The 17721-nt window shown below is 39.8% G+C and overlaps 1 protein-coding gene across 2 annotated transcripts in view; it reads left to right on the top strand.

Moving 5' to 3' along the window:
- Positions 1-17721, top strand: part of st3gal4 (ST3 beta-galactoside alpha-2,3-sialyltransferase 4) — a 76122-nt gene that overhangs the window by 27844 nt on the left and 30557 nt on the right. Inside the window, exons 3-7 of one of the 2 annotated variants that reach the window (XM_062060532.1) lie at positions 8677-8758; positions 9007-9096; positions 13787-13884; positions 13987-14047; positions 14672-14767. In XM_062060532.1, coding sequence (XP_061916516.1) covers positions 8677-8758; positions 9007-9096; positions 13787-13884; positions 13987-14047; positions 14672-14767 — 427 coding nt within the window. The remainder of the gene's footprint in view (positions 1-8676; positions 8759-9006; positions 9097-13786; positions 13885-13986; positions 14048-14671; positions 14768-17721) is intronic. The other variant, XM_062060533.1, reaches the window with a different exon arrangement.

The raw sequence follows: 17721 nt of genomic DNA, 5'->3' as shown, positions 1-17721 counted from the left end.
TGGACCCTGGCCTTCTCTTTGCCAAGGACAGTGTGGTGGCTGTCTGTGCACCAGTCTCCCCACTTTAAAAGATTCCACGCACAGGCGTTTTCCTGAAAGCAATCCCACCAACAGGAGGACAATCATACTCGTTTCGAGTGATCGCCGACGATTAACCAAGTATTAGCGATATTGTTGTTGTAATCGCTAACGCAAAGGAAACATTTTTCAGCGCGGCAGTGATCACAGAGAGCTAACTAGCTTATGCCGCTATATTAACATATTGAGCCGGTTAGATGCTGTATCGCCTCTGAGTTGGTAAAAGTTAAGTCTAGATTATAAATCATGTCTCTCATCTGGATAGTAGAAGTTTGTGGCCATAAATCGAGAAATTGGTTTACATTGACATCCAACTTATCGCTTGTTTGCGGCACCTTTTTTTAATTAACCCTTTGTGAGGATTATGAATATTTTAATTCATTTTACCGGGAAAATATAAACATCCTACTAATCGGCAGCCTAGTGAGAGCAGACATTGTACCGTAAGTGATTGTTTTATTATGTTGGTAGTTTGTAAATCTTGTTTAGCACTTAGCAATAGTGCTACTTGCTGAATCTAAATCTAAAACTTGTGGTTCATCTTCCTTATATTCAGGCCCAAAAATATAAGGCTGTGGATTATCATTTTTCCCAAAGTAGTCTTGTTTGTCTCTCATTTAGTTTGTCATGAGTCGCAGTGTTGTTGTTTTAAGGGAAAAGAGAACGTTGTCATGCGTTTGTGAAATTAATCGGCAGCCGTTTGCTTAAGATGACCAAAATATGCAAATATTTCAGGGTTTTATGAATGTGCCTGTTACTACATTACACATATACTTACAGTATTTATATAAAACGATGATGGAGGCTTTTGGATGTTTTAGAACACTTTATAGGCGGAATAAAGCGACTCCCATTGGCTCCATTGTTCGCTGACTTTTGCTTATATTTCTTTAAAGGCTATAATGTCTCACATAGGGATTGTGAATGATAGGCTCAATTCCAAAAAAGTGCAGTTCCTCTTTGTTACAAGCAAAAATTTTAGTTACAAGCCCCTCCATTAGTAAGATCTGCCCAAACCATCCGGTCTTAGTTACTAGCATTAGCTTATAGCTAGAGATCGACATGAACTTGTTTTTCCGACCATGGTAAGTTAAGAAAGTGAGTGTGAAGAACAGTGCTGAGAAGAAGAAGTTGGTGTCGTTCATTGAATTAAATAAATAAATCATCAAAAATATGAGTAGCCAACTACGAGCGTATCACTGCTAGTCTGCACCATTCGGAAGCCAAATGAGTCTAACTCTAGCCAAGAATGTTAAAATATTATTCGAACAAAGAACATTTATCAATGAAAATATTAAGAAGCTGCTGATGGTGTGTTTGACGGAGAAGCAGCTCAAAGGAAATCCTGTAGAATTCCACTTTCCAAGGTAAATGATGTACATTATTATTACATTCATTAAACAACTGTAATTGTTTGTAGTCCATTCTATTGTATTGTTTGTAACACAATATTTATTATCTAAACTTGTGTTTTTCTTAACTAAAGTCATGTTGTGTGGGGAAGCGCCAATTAAATTGATTTCAATTAATCTTATTGGGCGGCATTGATTTGAGACACATCAATCAATCAATCAATCAATGTTTATTTATATAGCCCTAAATCACAAGTGTCTCAAAGGGCTGTACAAGCCACAACGACATCCTCGGTACAGAGCCCACATACGGGCAAGGAAAAACTCACCCCAGTGGGACGTCGGTGAATGACTATGAGAAACCTTGGAGAGGACCGCATATGTGGGTAACCCCCCCCCTCTAGGGGAGACCGAAAGCAACGGATGTCGAGTGGGTCTGACATAACATTGTGAAAGTCCAGTCCACAGTGGATCCAACACATCAGCGGGAGTCCAGTCCACAGCGGGGCCAACAGGAAAACCATCCCGAGCGGAGACGGGTCAGCAGCGGAGAGATGTCCCCAACCGATGCACAGGCTAGTGGTCCACCCGGGGTCCCGGCTCTGGACAGCCAGCACTTCATCCATGGCCACCGGACCTATGCAACTCCCCCTCGCAAGGGACAGGGGAGAAGAGGAGAGAAGAAAAGAAACGGCAGATCAACTGGTCTAAAAAAGGGGGGGTCTATTTAAAGGCTAGAGTATACAAATGAGTTTTAAGATGGGACTTAAATGCTTCTACTGAGGTAGCATCTCTAACTGTTACCGGGAGGGCATTCCAGAGTACTGGAGCCCGAATAGAAAACGCTCTATAGCCCGCAGACTTTTTTTTGGCTCTGGGAATCACTAATAAGCCGGAGTTCTTTGAACGCAGATTTCTTGTCGGGACATATGGTACAATACAATCGGCGAGATAGGCTGGAGCTAAACCGTGTAATATTTTATACGTAAGTAGTAAAACCTTAAAGTCGCATCTTAAGTGCACAGGAAGCCAGTGCAAGTGAGCCAGTATAGGCGTAATATGATCAAACTTTCTTGTTTTTGTCAGAAGCCTTGCAGCCACATTTTGTACCAACTGTAATCTTTTAATGCTAGACATAGGGAGGCCCGAAAATAAAACGTTACAGTAATCGAGACGAGACGTAACGAACGCATGAATAATGATCTCAGCGTCGCTAGTGGACAAGATGGAACGAATTTTAGCGATATTACGGAGATGAAAGAAGGCCGTTTTAGTAACACTCTTAATGTGTGACTCAAACGAGAGAGTTGGGTCGAAGATAATACCCAGATTCTTTACCGAGTCTCCTTGTTTAATTGTTTGGTTGTCAAATGTTAAGGTGGTATTATTAAATAGATGTTGGTGTCTAGCAGGACCGATAATCAGCATTTCCGTTTTCTTAGCGTTGAGTTGCAAAAAGTTAGCGGACATACATTGTTTAATTTCATTAAGACACGCCTCCAGCTGACTACAGTCCGGCGTGTTGGTCAGCTTTAGGGGCATGTAGAGTTGAGTGTCATCAGCATAACAGTGAAAGCTAACACGTACTTGCGTATGATGTCACCCAGCGGCAGCATGTAAATACTAAAGAGTGCAGGGCCAAGAACCGAACCCTGGGGAACTCCGCACGTTACCTTGACATAGTCCGAGGTCACATTGTTATGGGAGACGCACTGCATCCTGTCAGTAAGATAAGAGTTAAACCAAGACAAGGCTAAGTCTGACATACCAATACGTGTTTTGATACGCTCTAATAAAATATTATGATCGACGGTATCGAAAGCGGCGCTAAGATCAAGAAGCAGCAACATAGATGAGACACAAGTGTTTGGAGTTCAAAGCTCCGTCACAGAACAAATTAAGCTATTAAGTTGAGGTACTAATTTAGCTTTCAAGTAGTTTGTTTGGGTCGGAACAAGCTCGAGGTCAGGGTTTATGTGCAAGTTATACCACGCCAAACTCTGTTGCAGCATTCCTGCCTGGGCCTTGTTTTGCCCACTGGGGTAGTCATGCTGGGTCTTCTGGAAGCATATTGTTGTCGAGACTTGTCTCTAATTTGGATTTATTTCCAAAGTCTTGTTTTTCTACGACAAACCATCAACGCCTTCATTTTATTCTGGTCAGAAACTGAAACTAGAAACAGTGATGGAGGGGACACATTCTTCCAACCTAACTAAAGTGTTCAGAAGTAGAAAAGGCTGAATGCTTTCTGGATTGATGAAATGACTCTTTACGAACCAGATGGGATGGGTACTAATGGACGTACGGCGCCAGCAAGGTTGCAGATTGGATTTACTATGGCTGAGCCAGTAGCACGTTTTCAGATCGAAGATGGACTTAAAATAAACTCTTAAACTTGCTGTCAGGCACACTGTTTGACAAATACTAACTCCAGCCAAAAGTCAAGAGGGTCTTCCACCAGAATGTTTAGTGCTATAAATCTATCATGTGCTTTCACCCTCATGCTTTTCAGAAGTATACAGTTTCAGTGTTGAACTGATCTTTGACTCTTACCATTATTTTTGTTCACCTCCTGTGTAAAGAATTTGAACAATTTCCCTTGTGGATCAATAAAGTTTGTCCAAGTCTAAAGGAGATCATGAAAGTATGGAAAAATATATTTAAACATATGGGAGTTAAATAGTTCCCAAAGTCCCAGATTTAGCCCAATGAGTACCACAAGAACAATAGTATGTACGGTACATAATAATGTAAGTAGTATAGGATATAAATAGAGTATGTTATGCATAGCATAGGGTAATAGGAATAGAATATAAACATAATAGAAAAATAGAATATTAATTGTGATCCTCTTATGCAAATAGAATGTAAAAACAATTACACCAAACCAAGTAAAGCCCACTTCAGCAGAGTTGTGCAAGTGAAGTGTTCCCCCTGCGGGGACGGGGAGGCGGTGATGAGGGTGGGGATGTTAGGGGGTGATTGGTATCTATTTCTCTGCATCTTCTGTTAGACTTTCTGTTAGACTACTTTGCTTCCTGGCACATGCCCACACCCATTTCCTCCACCGGCTTCAACTGAGTCAGACATAGACACACTGCAGTGCCATTTTATTCAATTAACTGCCAGGGATCTCCTTTTCTTTGGTTTCTTCTTCTTTGTCACGCCGCTCCAAACACGATATCCTCATGCCTCATGCCCAAAAATACCTGAAGCTGTGCCAGATGGAGGAGAAATGTAAGATCCCTACACACTTTTTCTGTACTGCAACTTAATAGATGATTATTTGTGTGGGGATAATAGTAACACTAATAGAGTGGCGAGACAGTATTCCTCAACTTTGATTGATTGATTGAAACTTTTATTAGTAGATTGCACAGTACAGTACATATTTCGTACAATTGACCACTAAATGACAACACCCGAATAAGTTTTTCAACTTGTTTATGTCGGGGTCCACGTTAATCAATTCATGGTACAAATATATACTATCAGCATAATACAGTCATCACACAAGTTAGTCATCATAGTATATACATTGAATTATTTACATTATTTACAATCCGGGGGGTGGGATGTGGAGGAGGAAGGGGCCAGGGGGTTAGGTTGGGTTGCTATCTGCATAAACTGTTCATATGTGTGGACAGTTTATGCAAAGTATTTAAAGGCCTACTGAAATTATTTGTTTTTATTTAAACGGGGATAGGAGATCCATACTATGTGTCATACTTGATTATTTCGCGATATTGCCATATTTTTGCTGAAAGGATTTAGTAGAGAACAACGACGATAAAGTTCGCAACTTTTGGTCGCTGATAAAAAAAAGCCTTGCCCCTACCGGAAGTAGCGTGACGTCACAAGCTGGAGGGCTGCTCACATTTCCCTATTGTTTACAATGCAGCGAGAGAGATTCGGACCGAGAAAGCGACGATTACCCCATTAATTTGAGTGAGGATGAAAGATTCGTGGATGATGGACGTGAGAGTGAAGGACTAGCGTGCAGTGCAGGACGTATCTTTTTTCGCTCTGACCGTAACTTAGGTACAAGGGCTCATTGGATTCCACACTTTCTCCTTTTTCTATTGTGGATCACGGATTTGTATTTTAAACCACCTCGGTTACAATATCCTCTTGAAAATGAGAGTTGAGAACGTGAAATGGACATTCACAGTGACTTTTATCTCCACGACAATACATCGGCGAAACACTTTAGCTACGGAGCTAACGTGATAGCATCGGGCTCAAATGCAGATAGAAACAACATAAATAAATCCCTGACTGGAAGGATAGACAGAAAATTAACAATACTATTAAACCCTGGACATGTAAATATATGGTTAATGCTTTCCAGCTTGGCGAAGCTTAAAAATGCTGTTGCTAACGACGCCATTGAAGCTAACTTAGCAACGGGACCTCACAGAGCTATGATAAAAACATTAGCGCTCCACCTACGCCAGCCAGCCCTCATCTGCTCATCAACACCCGTGCTCACCTGCGTTCCAGCGATCGACGGAAGGACGGAGGACTTCACCCGATCATCCGTGCGGTCGGCGGCTAGCGTCGGCTTGCGCGTCTGCTATCCAAGTCAAAGTCCTCCTGGTTGTGTTGCTACAGCCAGCCGCTAATACACCGATCCCACCTACAACTTTCTTCTCTGCAGTCTTCATTGTTCATTAAACAAATTGCAAAAGATTCACCAACACAGACGTCCAGAATACTGTGGAATTTTGAGATGAAAACAGAGCTATTTTGTATTGGATTCAATGGTGTACTAATACTTCCATTTAACTAGTGACGTCACGCGCTTACGTCATCATACATAGACATTTTCAACCGGAAGTTTAGCGGGAAATTTAAAATTGCACTTTATAAGTTAACCCGGCTGTATTGGCATGTGTTGCAATGTTAAGATTTCATCATTGATATATAAACTATCGGACTGCGTGGTCGGTAGTAGTGGGTTTCAGTAGGCCTTTAAAGTCATGCTTGCTTTGGGAATAATTAAAACATCTAGTGACCTCTGACCTCACAAATGATCTTCTAAAGATCTTTTGTCCTAGATGCCACTCTTACTGATCCTTCTTGTCACTTCCGTTTGCTCGTCACCTCGTGGTTGCGAGGCAGGACGCCTTCATGAAGAGTGCCGCTTCCTGCAGCTCGGCAGCGCTGGCGTGTTCATGCCTCAGTAGTTTTTTTTTTTTTCTTCGGGTATAGAGCCACAAGGGTAAAGGCTAAAGCTAACCTGATGAGTTGGGATGATTGCTGTCCTGTTTTATTTCCTCTGATGGTCACAGTCAGCTGTTTGGCCATGAAAAAATTGAGACCAACACATTAAAAAACCTATCTATCTATGCAAAGCAATGAGAGAGAGCGGGGCTTCGCGATATAGACGATATACGATATCAATTATATAAATTTGGCCAAGGATATCTTTAATATTATTGTTATATCATGATAATGCATGTTGATGACACATTCTGGCTGTATCCTGAAAATTTGACTTATGATTTCAAAGCAAGTTATTTTCCATCAATTTGTGTGTACAAAATTCAAATAACCAAATGCATATGCAATTGTGTAGTAATATAATGAGATGATTATATTATATTCATACATTCACTGTTACAAGCGACCCTTTGAAGGCAGCCATAACTGCGATATGGCCCTCGATAAAAACAAGTTTGGCACCCGTGCCGTAGGAAGCCAGGTGAACTGCCAACCGCTAAGCAAGATCCCTTGATCATAAACATGTATCGATACAAATATCGACAGTTACGATACTAAGTACTGTACTGTATCAGTATATGATCGATACCACGATGATTAGATTATTTTATTATGTTTGGGTGACTTTGGTATCCATGTTCATTACCCGAGTAAAAACTTTGTATTCATTGATTATGATAAACGGTGTTTGAAGCAGTCTGTTCCCTTATGTAATGTTTTAGACAGTTACCTAAAGTGCATGTTGTTGTTCACCCTCTTCATGACTTATTTAGCATACTGTTGTCACATGCTTGTAGGTTCATTGAAATGAAAGTGAACGATAGTTTACGGATGTGAACACAATGCTATGAATGAAAGGCAACCTGTCATTTTTCATGTCACTCGTGTGGTCAATTGGATGGGGTTCCAATTTGGATGGAAAGAGGGTTTGTAGTTGGAGATGTCCGATAATATCAGACTGCCGATATTATCGGCCGATAAATGCTTTAAAATGTAATATCAGAAATTATCGGTATGGGCTTCAAAAAGTAAAATTTATGACTTTTTAAAACGCAGCTGTGCGGAGTGGTACACGGACGTAGGTAGAAGTCCAGAGCGCCAATAATCTTTAAAGGCGCTGCCTTTGCGTGCCGGCCCAATCACATAATATCTACGGCTTTTCACACACACAAGTGAATGCAAGGCATACTTGGTCAACAGCCATACAGGTCACACTGAGGGTAGCCGTATAAACAACTTTAACACTGTTACAAATATGCGCCATACTGTGAACCCACATCAAACAAGAATGACAAACACATTTCGGGAGAACATCTGCACCGTAACACAACATTAACACAACAGAACAAATACCCAGAACCCCTTGCAGCACTAACTCTTCCGGGACGCTACAATATACACCCCCCGCTACCCTCTACCCGTCTCCCCCACCTCAACCCCGCCCCCCCCAACCCCTCCCACCTCAACCTCCTCATGCTCTCTCAGGGAGAGCATGTCCCAAATTCCAAGCTGCTGTTTTGAGGCATGTTAAAAAAAAAAAAGCACTTTGTGACTTCAATAATAAATATGGCAGTGCCATGTTGGCATTTTTTTCCATAACTTGAGTTGATTTATTTTGGAAAACCTTGTTACATTGTTTAATGCATCTAGCGGGGCATCACAACAAAATTAGGCATAATAATGTGTTAATTCCACGACTGTATGTATCGGTATCGGTTGATATCGGAATCGGTAATTAAGAGTTGGACAATATCGTAATATCGGATATTGGCAAAAAAGCCATTATCGGACATCTCTATTTGTAGTCATATGGTAACAGGTTGACTTTCTTTCATAGAGTCATGTTATTTGCCCTGCTTGCCTTATCAGCTGGGACCAGAACGGGTTGACCATACTGTACTTATGTCTCCAGAAAATAATAAATAACACTCCTACCCTTGTTGGTACTTTAGGCCATAGTTTTTCTTTTTTCAGCATCAAAAGTTATAAACATTTTTTTTTCTCTCTCCCTTGACTCCAGCATGGTGCCTTAGGCTTTTACCAGTTATCTTCTTCTTCATCTCCTTTGTCGCCTACTACTGTTCCTATGCCATAATTCAGAGGTAAACAAACACACACTTGTACACACGCACACACACTGTTATTGATGTCACTTAACACCAAAAAGCTCTCGAGGTCTGTAAAATGCTGATCAATTCGTAAAGGTAATGAAATCCAACACAACGTTAATGAATTAGACAGACTTAACGTTTTTGCACTTTTATTCGAGGCTTTTGTTGACAGTTCGTTTTTTTAAAACACAATTTAGCAGCAGCATTTGTCACTCTTTTGGTGATTGTGTCTGTTCCAGCTACACAGGCACCAGCAAGTCTGTCTTCAGCAGCAAGTCTCTGTGTGGTGGCTGGTTGACGCAGAAGAAGTGGGAGAGCCTGAACTTGAAGTGCGTCACCTCTTTGTTTTTAACTGGGGAGGAGGGTGTGTATTGTTTATTGGGGCTGGCGGGCATTTTGAATTTGAACAAAAACGTGCTTGTTTTTTTTAAAGTAGTTTATTGTAGAACATAGCACATGCTTCCATTTGCGCATGATAAAACTGCATTCTTAGGTTATCACAGCCCAGTTATTTTCTGCTAAATCCACTTGTTTATTTCTTAGTTTACTCAGCTGTACAATCACAAGCCACTACATTAGGTACTGCACGGCTAAAAACCACGTTGCCATTTGGCCAATGGCAACGCTGCAAGTTATAAGCTGTCACATGAGACATCAAACATCATAGGGCGTTCTTGACTTGTATACACCAGTGCTTCTCAATTATTTGTTGTTACGCACCCCCTTAGAAAGAAAATTTTTTTTTGCGCCCCCCACCTGCCACTCTCTGACCGCAACTATATATAGTATGATTTGTTTATAAAAATGTTATAAGTACACCTCTGCATAACACTGTATCCTCATTGACAGTAAATAAAACAAAAAATAAAGAAATTTTCCGAACTGTAGAGCACACCTGGATGTTAGCCGCACCCACTAAAGTTTAGAAGAAAAAAAAATATTTCCATGTATTAGCCGCACCGGACTATAAGCTGCAGATATATACCTTTTTAAAATGAGTTATTTACACATAAATATTTTGTAGATGTTTATTTACAATACTTTAATTGTTTCCAAACACTGTCACACGGCAGTAATATGGATGATTAAACAAAACAGAAGTCATCGTCATGGACCCAAGAGCTGCAGAAGCTAGCTCTCCAATCAGCTAAACAGACTCAATAAGTCCATGGTGATGTTTTGGTGAATTTTTCAAAACTGAAACAATAGAAAAGGAATGCCGTAGGAAGTTAATAATACTAACAAAGACACTCGTAAATGGGTTAGCATATTAGCTGATGCTCATGAGGCTAGCCTCATTACATTACGATAACACATACAAATATGCATGCTCACACTCCTACAGACATCACACATTGGATGGTTTAGTAAGTAAGAATTGTTTTAGTTACACTGTAAAACTTACAAATGTTACTAGGAGTGATGAATGAAAAATCAATACGAGTAGAAACACTATGGACGGCTGGAAGACGGATCAGGACTTCTACTTCCTGTTTAAACCTCAGTCTGAACAGAAGAGAAATGCAGCACATGAGCACCTGCAGTGAGCAAACTTGTCCAAAGGATGGCACCATAGCACAAACAATAACACACCTATTCAGTGTAATTGTTTTGTTGTTTTTTAAACTAATTGCATTATAACTGTCAGCGAAAAAAAATCCATAAATTAGCTGGACCGTTTTATAAGCCTATGAAAAAAGTAGCGGCTTATCGTCCGGCTTTTACGGTAGATCAACTTACAACAAAGAATAACATTATTAACATAGTTTTTTAAGTCTGTAACAGAACAGCTTTAAAGTGCATCAGATTTCTTCCTCATTTAAACTATAAACTTTTTTTTGACCGATTTGAACCATTTGATACTGAAAAATACAAATAAAGAAAAGGAATAAATAATAATACATTCAAATTAATCTGCAACATTAATTTAGGAGCACAATATATAAAACGCGGGAGCCTATAAAACAAAATAGAATAAAACAATATGTGCTGATTATTTTTTAAATCAAAATAAAGTCAGGATTAATGGCAACAAAGAGCACGTTTTGTCGTGCACAGCTTTTCGAAGCGGGGCTTGAATCATGATACTGCATGATACTGATACGGCATGTTCCCCGAGGTCACATGCACAGGTCACAATGGGGCGGCTCCGCTGGTGGGCAAGGTGCCATGCCAGGGGAGCCGCCCCACTGTTTGAGAAGCACTGGTATACGCGCATCTCCCGCCTATTTTTTTTGTGTAATGCTGCCAAATATCGAAATCACCAGTCAACGTCAGTATGATTAGAACAAGTTGAAAATAAATGCGGTCACACTTGTCATGTTCAGTTAACTCTTCAACTCTTTAACAGTTAACTCTCATGTTCAGTTTATTCTGCTGTACGGTGAACATGATCTTCTGTGTACTGCTTGAGAGATAGGTCTAGGTTCAATTACATTTGAACTCTAGTTCATTTGAGCTCAAATGTGAACAGGGTCCAAGTGCTAAACAACAAATACAAACTGTAGAATGTACAATGCCTGCTTTCAGTGGGATGTCGGCTGATGGGATGTTTATATCTTTCAGCACAAGACTTGACTAATTAATCATATTCATCTCTTCTCAGGTAAAAAAAAAAAAAAAAGGCGGGAGTAAATGAGCGTCTTGATTTATTATCTAGCACAAACTTTCAACAACTCTGAGGCGATGCAGCAGCTCAGTGTGTCATAGCTGCATAAGCTAGTTACTGCTCTGGGACTAAGTCATGGCTGAAAATAGTTCCTTGTGTTAGCACTTGTAATAACAATGTTGCGAATATTTAGTTAATATGCAGGTCACGTCATGTAAATTGAGTATTGTTGGCGGGTTTGGCATGTTTTTTTTAGAATAAATCAGTCCCATTGGCTACATTTGTAGCCGTCTAGCACAAGCTGTATATTATAATTTTAAATGCAAAAAAACATGACATCTGCGTTCTTGTCTCACAAAGAGGTTGTGAAAGAAAGGCAAAATAAAAAGTGTAGTGTGTTCGCTCCACTTTGCTCTTTACCTCTGTGTGTGACAGCAATGCTCTTTAACAGAACATTTTAGAAGCTTTTTGTGAAATCTGGGCAGGTGAACATAACAGAATATAACTGCAAAAGCACTCAGAGTGCAGATCTACCAATCGTACAGAATTCTTTAAAGAAAATATTGACTCTCCATCAGGGGTGTCAAACTAATTTTAGCTCAGGGGCCGCAGGGAGGAAAATCTATTCCAACGTGGGCGGACTGGTATAACCATGGCATAATAACTTAAACATAAAGACAACTTCAGATTGTTTTCTTTGTTTTACTTTGGCCAAAAATAGAACAAGCACATTCTTGAAATGTACATATTACAAATAATCCTTTTGGCAAAACACCAAGTAAGTTCAATTCTGAGGAAAAAATTGGTGCAGTTTCAAAAACACCATGAAGAACACAATGAACTCAGAATTTGTCTCAGTATATTTACAAAGCCATTAAACTAAAGCAATTCCTGTTTAGCATTCTAATGTTGGCAGTTCACCATTAAAAACTTGTTTGGAAAAGCAATTCAGTGTTTCCTCAAACCGCCGCATCGGTGACATCCACAACTGCCACAACACATTCATTTATCAACATTCAAATATTACAAATATAATATAAACAAACCAATTAACAAAAATGACACCATAGCCGAAATCAATGTAACATAACTACAAACTTAACCAATTTGAACATGGTAGATTTAAGCATAAAATAAAATAGAACAATTAACAAATGTAGAAACACATTTTTACAATGGATTTCAGGGTGCGCATCGTGCCGTCAACCAATTGCGAGCGCTGCACGGAACTCTAACTACAAAGATGTTGGTCAGGTTAATTTAAGTCTTTGCATCTTACCGGCTTGTCATTTTATCCGTAGAGTGGATAATTTACAATGTAAAAATGTATTGTGCGTTGTTTGTGCGTCTTCTGCCAGCCATATCAGGAGCATCTGATTGCTTGCACCTGCGCTGATTGGAGTAGCAGCAGCCAATCCAGACGGCGATTAAAGTCAGCTGACAGTGTCATGTGTGATGTGGGTTACACTTGAATTGTGATTGCGACATCTATTAAACACATTTAGAACATCAGTTTCTTTTATAAAAAAAATTGCAGCCCATGTTATACTTATCTTGCGGGCCATGGGCCGGATTAAACCTGTTTGTACGTTTGACGCCACTGGTCCCCAAAATGTTATCACTTGATTCTTAACCCATTTGTGCCATTTTCCTGAAAGTCTACTTAAAATCTGCCAATAACTTTTTGAGCTATGTTGCTAAATAACAGACATTGGAGGTAATTAATCGAAAGACATATTCAATTGCCACTCTTGGTTGTTTTTTTTAAATTATTCTTCACATATGTCCTTCGAATGTTTAAAACTCTCGGATTCCAAGTTTTAGTTAGAGGATTTTTTTGTTGTTGCGTGAAATCCACTAGTTGTTGTTTCCTTTAACATTTATTGGGATGACCCTCGAGGCAATCAACGGTGGCATTTTGCCTAATAAAACCCCTCCCCTAGAGATTTATCCCCACGTACCATGCAGTGCTTGTCACCACATGAGGCTCGTGAATGTCAAAAGAGAGTTAGGTTGTAAACAGCTGGAGTCCACCGCCAGTCAGAAAACAACTGTTTCACACCAAAAATACAACATGCCACCTTGGTCTCGCTCTGTGGGCCTCAGTGAACGTTGTTTCATTTTCCCTCTCCTCATGCCAAAAGGACGATTTCAAAGCACTTAAATGACATCATGTAAATGGCCTCGGTTGGCTTGTAACAGGCCCGTGTTACCTGGCTAATAGATACCAGAAACGCCTTAGTGGGTTAAAGCGTCATCCAAGCACATCGAGACGTTTTCCACATGCGTTGAGCGTTCGCTGGCAGTGTAGTTTGTATTGTCTATTGTGTGCTTTCTGTCCTCATTCTTGTTGACGTGTAATATAATTAGTGTCGTGTGTAATATGATATCTGTTGTTATTTCTCATGCAGCATTAGCAGGCAAACACAGCTTTTTCTCAAACTGGAGGATTTCTTCTGGCGGGAACACGTGTCAAAGTTGGCGCTACCTTACGGCATAAAGGGCAGTGGTACGTTGTTATTCCCTCCCCTCATGCTGTATTTATTCCTGTATAATAATCAAGACAGATCAACTTCTTTTGGTTGCATTTAAACTCTTTTTTTCCTTACAGAGATGCAACTACTGAAGGTTCTTGCAGTAACTAATTATCAGGTCCCAGCCATCATAGACAAGTAAGTGAAAAAAGTGACTCAGAGGGGACGTTCCAAAGCTGTTTACTTCTATTTCTAAAACCGCTGCTCAGATTTTTCTGACAAATACGCCACATGGTTTCAGTTGATAAACCCCAAAGTTCTATTTATGTATTTATATTTATTTAAAAAAACAAAAAACATTGTATTCATATTTTTTATTAAATAAATAGCTAGAACATTTAAAAAATTAAGTAAATAAGTTGTGTTTGAAATTTCTCACACAGCTCAGTGCCCAAGACAGTGGCTGTACACAAAATTTGTTTAAAAAAAACATGGCCGCCATCAAACAAAACCTCTTTGCAGAGGCATTGTCAGGACAACTAATTGTAAATAAGTTGTTGACCACTTTTCGAAAGTCTATAAAACAAGGGGGAAATTTTTTTTTTGGTTTTTTTTGGTTTTTTATTGTGGGAACGGGATAGAAAAAAAGTGTATGTTTCTTATATAGAAAAATATTATAAAGCCGTGATATTTATGTATGCTAGCATGTCTTACAGACCACAACCCATAGGTGGCACAACAAATATGACTGTTTTTTTTTTTTTAGGTCTCGTAAGTCAGTCACATTTTACAGTATGTTCGTGTTCTGTCCTTTTTTTTCAGCCTCGAATGCAGAACCTGTGTTGTCATAGGCAACGGCTTTGCCATTAAAAACACTTCCTTAGGAGGCATCATTAACAGATATGATGTGGTCATTCGGTAAGCATCGTTTCTCCTAATAATTCCTGCAATCCACTTGGTAATGCCATGTAGTTATTTGTTCCCTTTTAAATCATGTAGAAAAAAACTGAGTATTTACCAGTGATCTCAATACAATCATCAAAAATTTGATTTGAAATTTGACGCTTTTAACTTGTCTCTGCAGTTTGATTGATTGATTGAGACTTTTATTAGTAGGTTGCACCGTGAAGTACATATTCCGTACAATTGACCACTAAATGGTAACACCCGAATAAGTTTTTCAACTTGTTTAAGTCGGGGTCCACTTAAATTGATTCATGATACAGATATATACTATCATATATACTATCATCATAATACAGTCATCACATAAGATAATCACATTGAATTATTTACAATCAGGGGTGTGGAGGGGGGGAGGATATGGACATCAAGTAGTGGACATAGAGAGAGAGAGAGAGAGAGAGAGAGAGAGATCAGAAGGCATAAGAAAAAAGAAAAAGTATCTGCATTTGATTGTTTACATTTGATTATTAGCAATCCGGGGAGGGTGTTAGTTTAGGGTTGTAGCTGCCTGGAGGTGAACTTTTATTGCGGTTTTGAAGGAGGATAGAGATGCCCTTTCTTTTATACCTGTTGGGAGCGCATTCCACATTGATGTGGCATAGAAAGAGAATGAGTTAAGACCTTTGTTAGTTCGGAATCTGGGTTTAACGTGGTTAGTGGAGCACCCCCTGGTGTTGTGGTTATGGCGGTCATTTACGTTAAGGAAGTAGTTTGACATGTACTTCGGTATCAGGGAGGTGTAGCGGATTTTATAGACTAGGCTCAGTGCAAGTTGTTTAACTCTGTCCTCCACCTTGGGCCAGCCCACTTTAGAGAAGTGGGTAGGAGTGAGGTGGGATATGGGGTGGAGGTCTAGAAGTAACCTGACTAGCTTGTTCTGAGATGTTTGGAGTTTAGATTTGAGGGTTTTGGAGGTGCTAGGGTACCAGGAGGTGCATGCGTAATCGAAAAAGGGTTGAACGAGAGTTCCCGCCAGAATCCTCAAGGTGCTTTTGTTGACCAGAGAGGAAATTCTGCAGAGAAATCTCGTTCGTTGGTTAACCTTTTTGATTACCTTGGTTGCCATTTTATCACAGGAAAGGTTAGCCTCTAGAATGGAACCTAGGTAGGTGACCTCATCTTTCCTGGTGATAACAATGTCACCTACTTTTATGGTGAAGTCATTGACTTTCTTAAGTTTGATGTGGGACCCAAACAGGATGGATTCTGTTTTACCCAAGTGTATGGATAGCTTGTTGTCAGCGAGCCAGGTGCAAGTTCTACAGAGCTCAGCACTGAGGATTTTCTCCACCTGTGACTTGTCCTTGCCGGATACCAGCAAGGCAGAGTCATCCGCAAACAAAAACAATTCACAGTCACATGCCGATGACATGTCGTTTATGTATATTAGGAACAGCAAAGGTCCCAATATACTGCCTTGGGGGACTCCACAGCTCACCGAGAGGGGGGGGGGACACGGTGCCGTTCACCTCTACCACCTGCTCCCTCCCCTCCAAGTAAGATTGCATCCAGCTCCATGAGGTTTTGTTAAATCCGATTGCTCTGAGCTTATCCAACAGTATAGCTTGGTTAACGGTGTCAAAGGCCTTCTGAAGGTCCAGCATGACCATGCCGCAGTATTTGCCCGCGTCCACCTCATGTTTGAGGTTAACAATATTTCACTAAAATCTTCTTTTTTCTGAATAGAAAAAGTCAGAGAAAACATTTTGTGTTGTTGGGCATGAATGTGCAAGTTCGAATCTGCCTTAACTGCCTTTGGAATGGACACATTGAGTTGTTCTAAGCCGCTTTCAAACAGCCAGCCTGTTGGCGTGGCGACAATGCATTTTTGTCCCCCCATCAACGAAACTCGGCCCCCTCCCTCTCTTCTACTCTGTCCTCTGTGAAGAGAAGCATTTCCGGGGCCAAGTAGGCTATTGATGGTCTGGATTGTTTGCATGCCTTAGAATCTGGCATCATCTGACTTGTTGTGCCACAAACACAACTTTCTACTTTTGAGGCTTGCGTGCAACCAAACATGGTCAATGGGTTAGTTAAGTGGTATAAATCATTCCATAATAATAATGAAAAATTGAATTTGTCTCTTAGTAAAGAGAAGGGGTAACATATAAAACGTGTTTGATGGACCCTATGCCGTAAATTACTGTACACTCAAAGTCCGTTATAACACGGTCGTTGGGGTCCATAAAATCCCGATCGTGTTATTTCCGAGATCGCGTTATATCAAACTTATTGTATCCATTTTTTTTCAAAATAATACAACAAAATGAATCCCGATTTATGTGGTGAAAACAGCAGGGGTTTGAAACTGTTTGTTTTGGGGTTTTTTGTCCTGTCCAGCTACTCAGGCAAATCATAGTGTTGATGTAGATGCCCATATCGGCTGTACAGATTTACTTTACAAAAGAGAAGTGTGGGATACTTCTCTTGCTGCCTTATTTGTATTTGACTTTATTAAATGGATGTGTATTATTATTTGGCGCAGGAGGGGGTAGAAAGAGGAAAACAAGGAAGACAGAGGGGAAAATTGCAGGGACAAGAGGGGGATAAGACAGAGAGAGAACAACAAACACAACAATAACAACCACAACAACAACAGAACAGCATCAGCAAATAGGATATGTACAAATATGATACGAAAAGTGATAGCAAAGAAGGAGTTAGTGAAGTAAATATTAATAACACAGAAATGACAATGTACATTATTACACTACAAATAGAGCAATACAAATACCAATAGAAATAGCACTATTGATAATGAGTAATAAAATAATTACCTCTATTATCAACAATACAATTGTTTCAAATGCAACAATACATACGTATATGTAATGATAACTTGAAATACAAAAGAAAGCAGATAAATGGAGGGGAAGAAAGTACTGTATTAACCTTGTAGATTGTTA

This window comes from Entelurus aequoreus, linkage group LG10, assembly GCF_033978785.1.
Source record: "Entelurus aequoreus isolate RoL-2023_Sb linkage group LG10, RoL_Eaeq_v1.1, whole genome shotgun sequence".
Classification (NCBI taxonomy): Eukaryota; Metazoa; Chordata; class Actinopteri; order Syngnathiformes; family Syngnathidae; genus Entelurus; species Entelurus aequoreus.
Note: the sequence above shows the minus strand (reverse complement) of the source record. Positions and strands in the feature narration are given on the sequence as shown.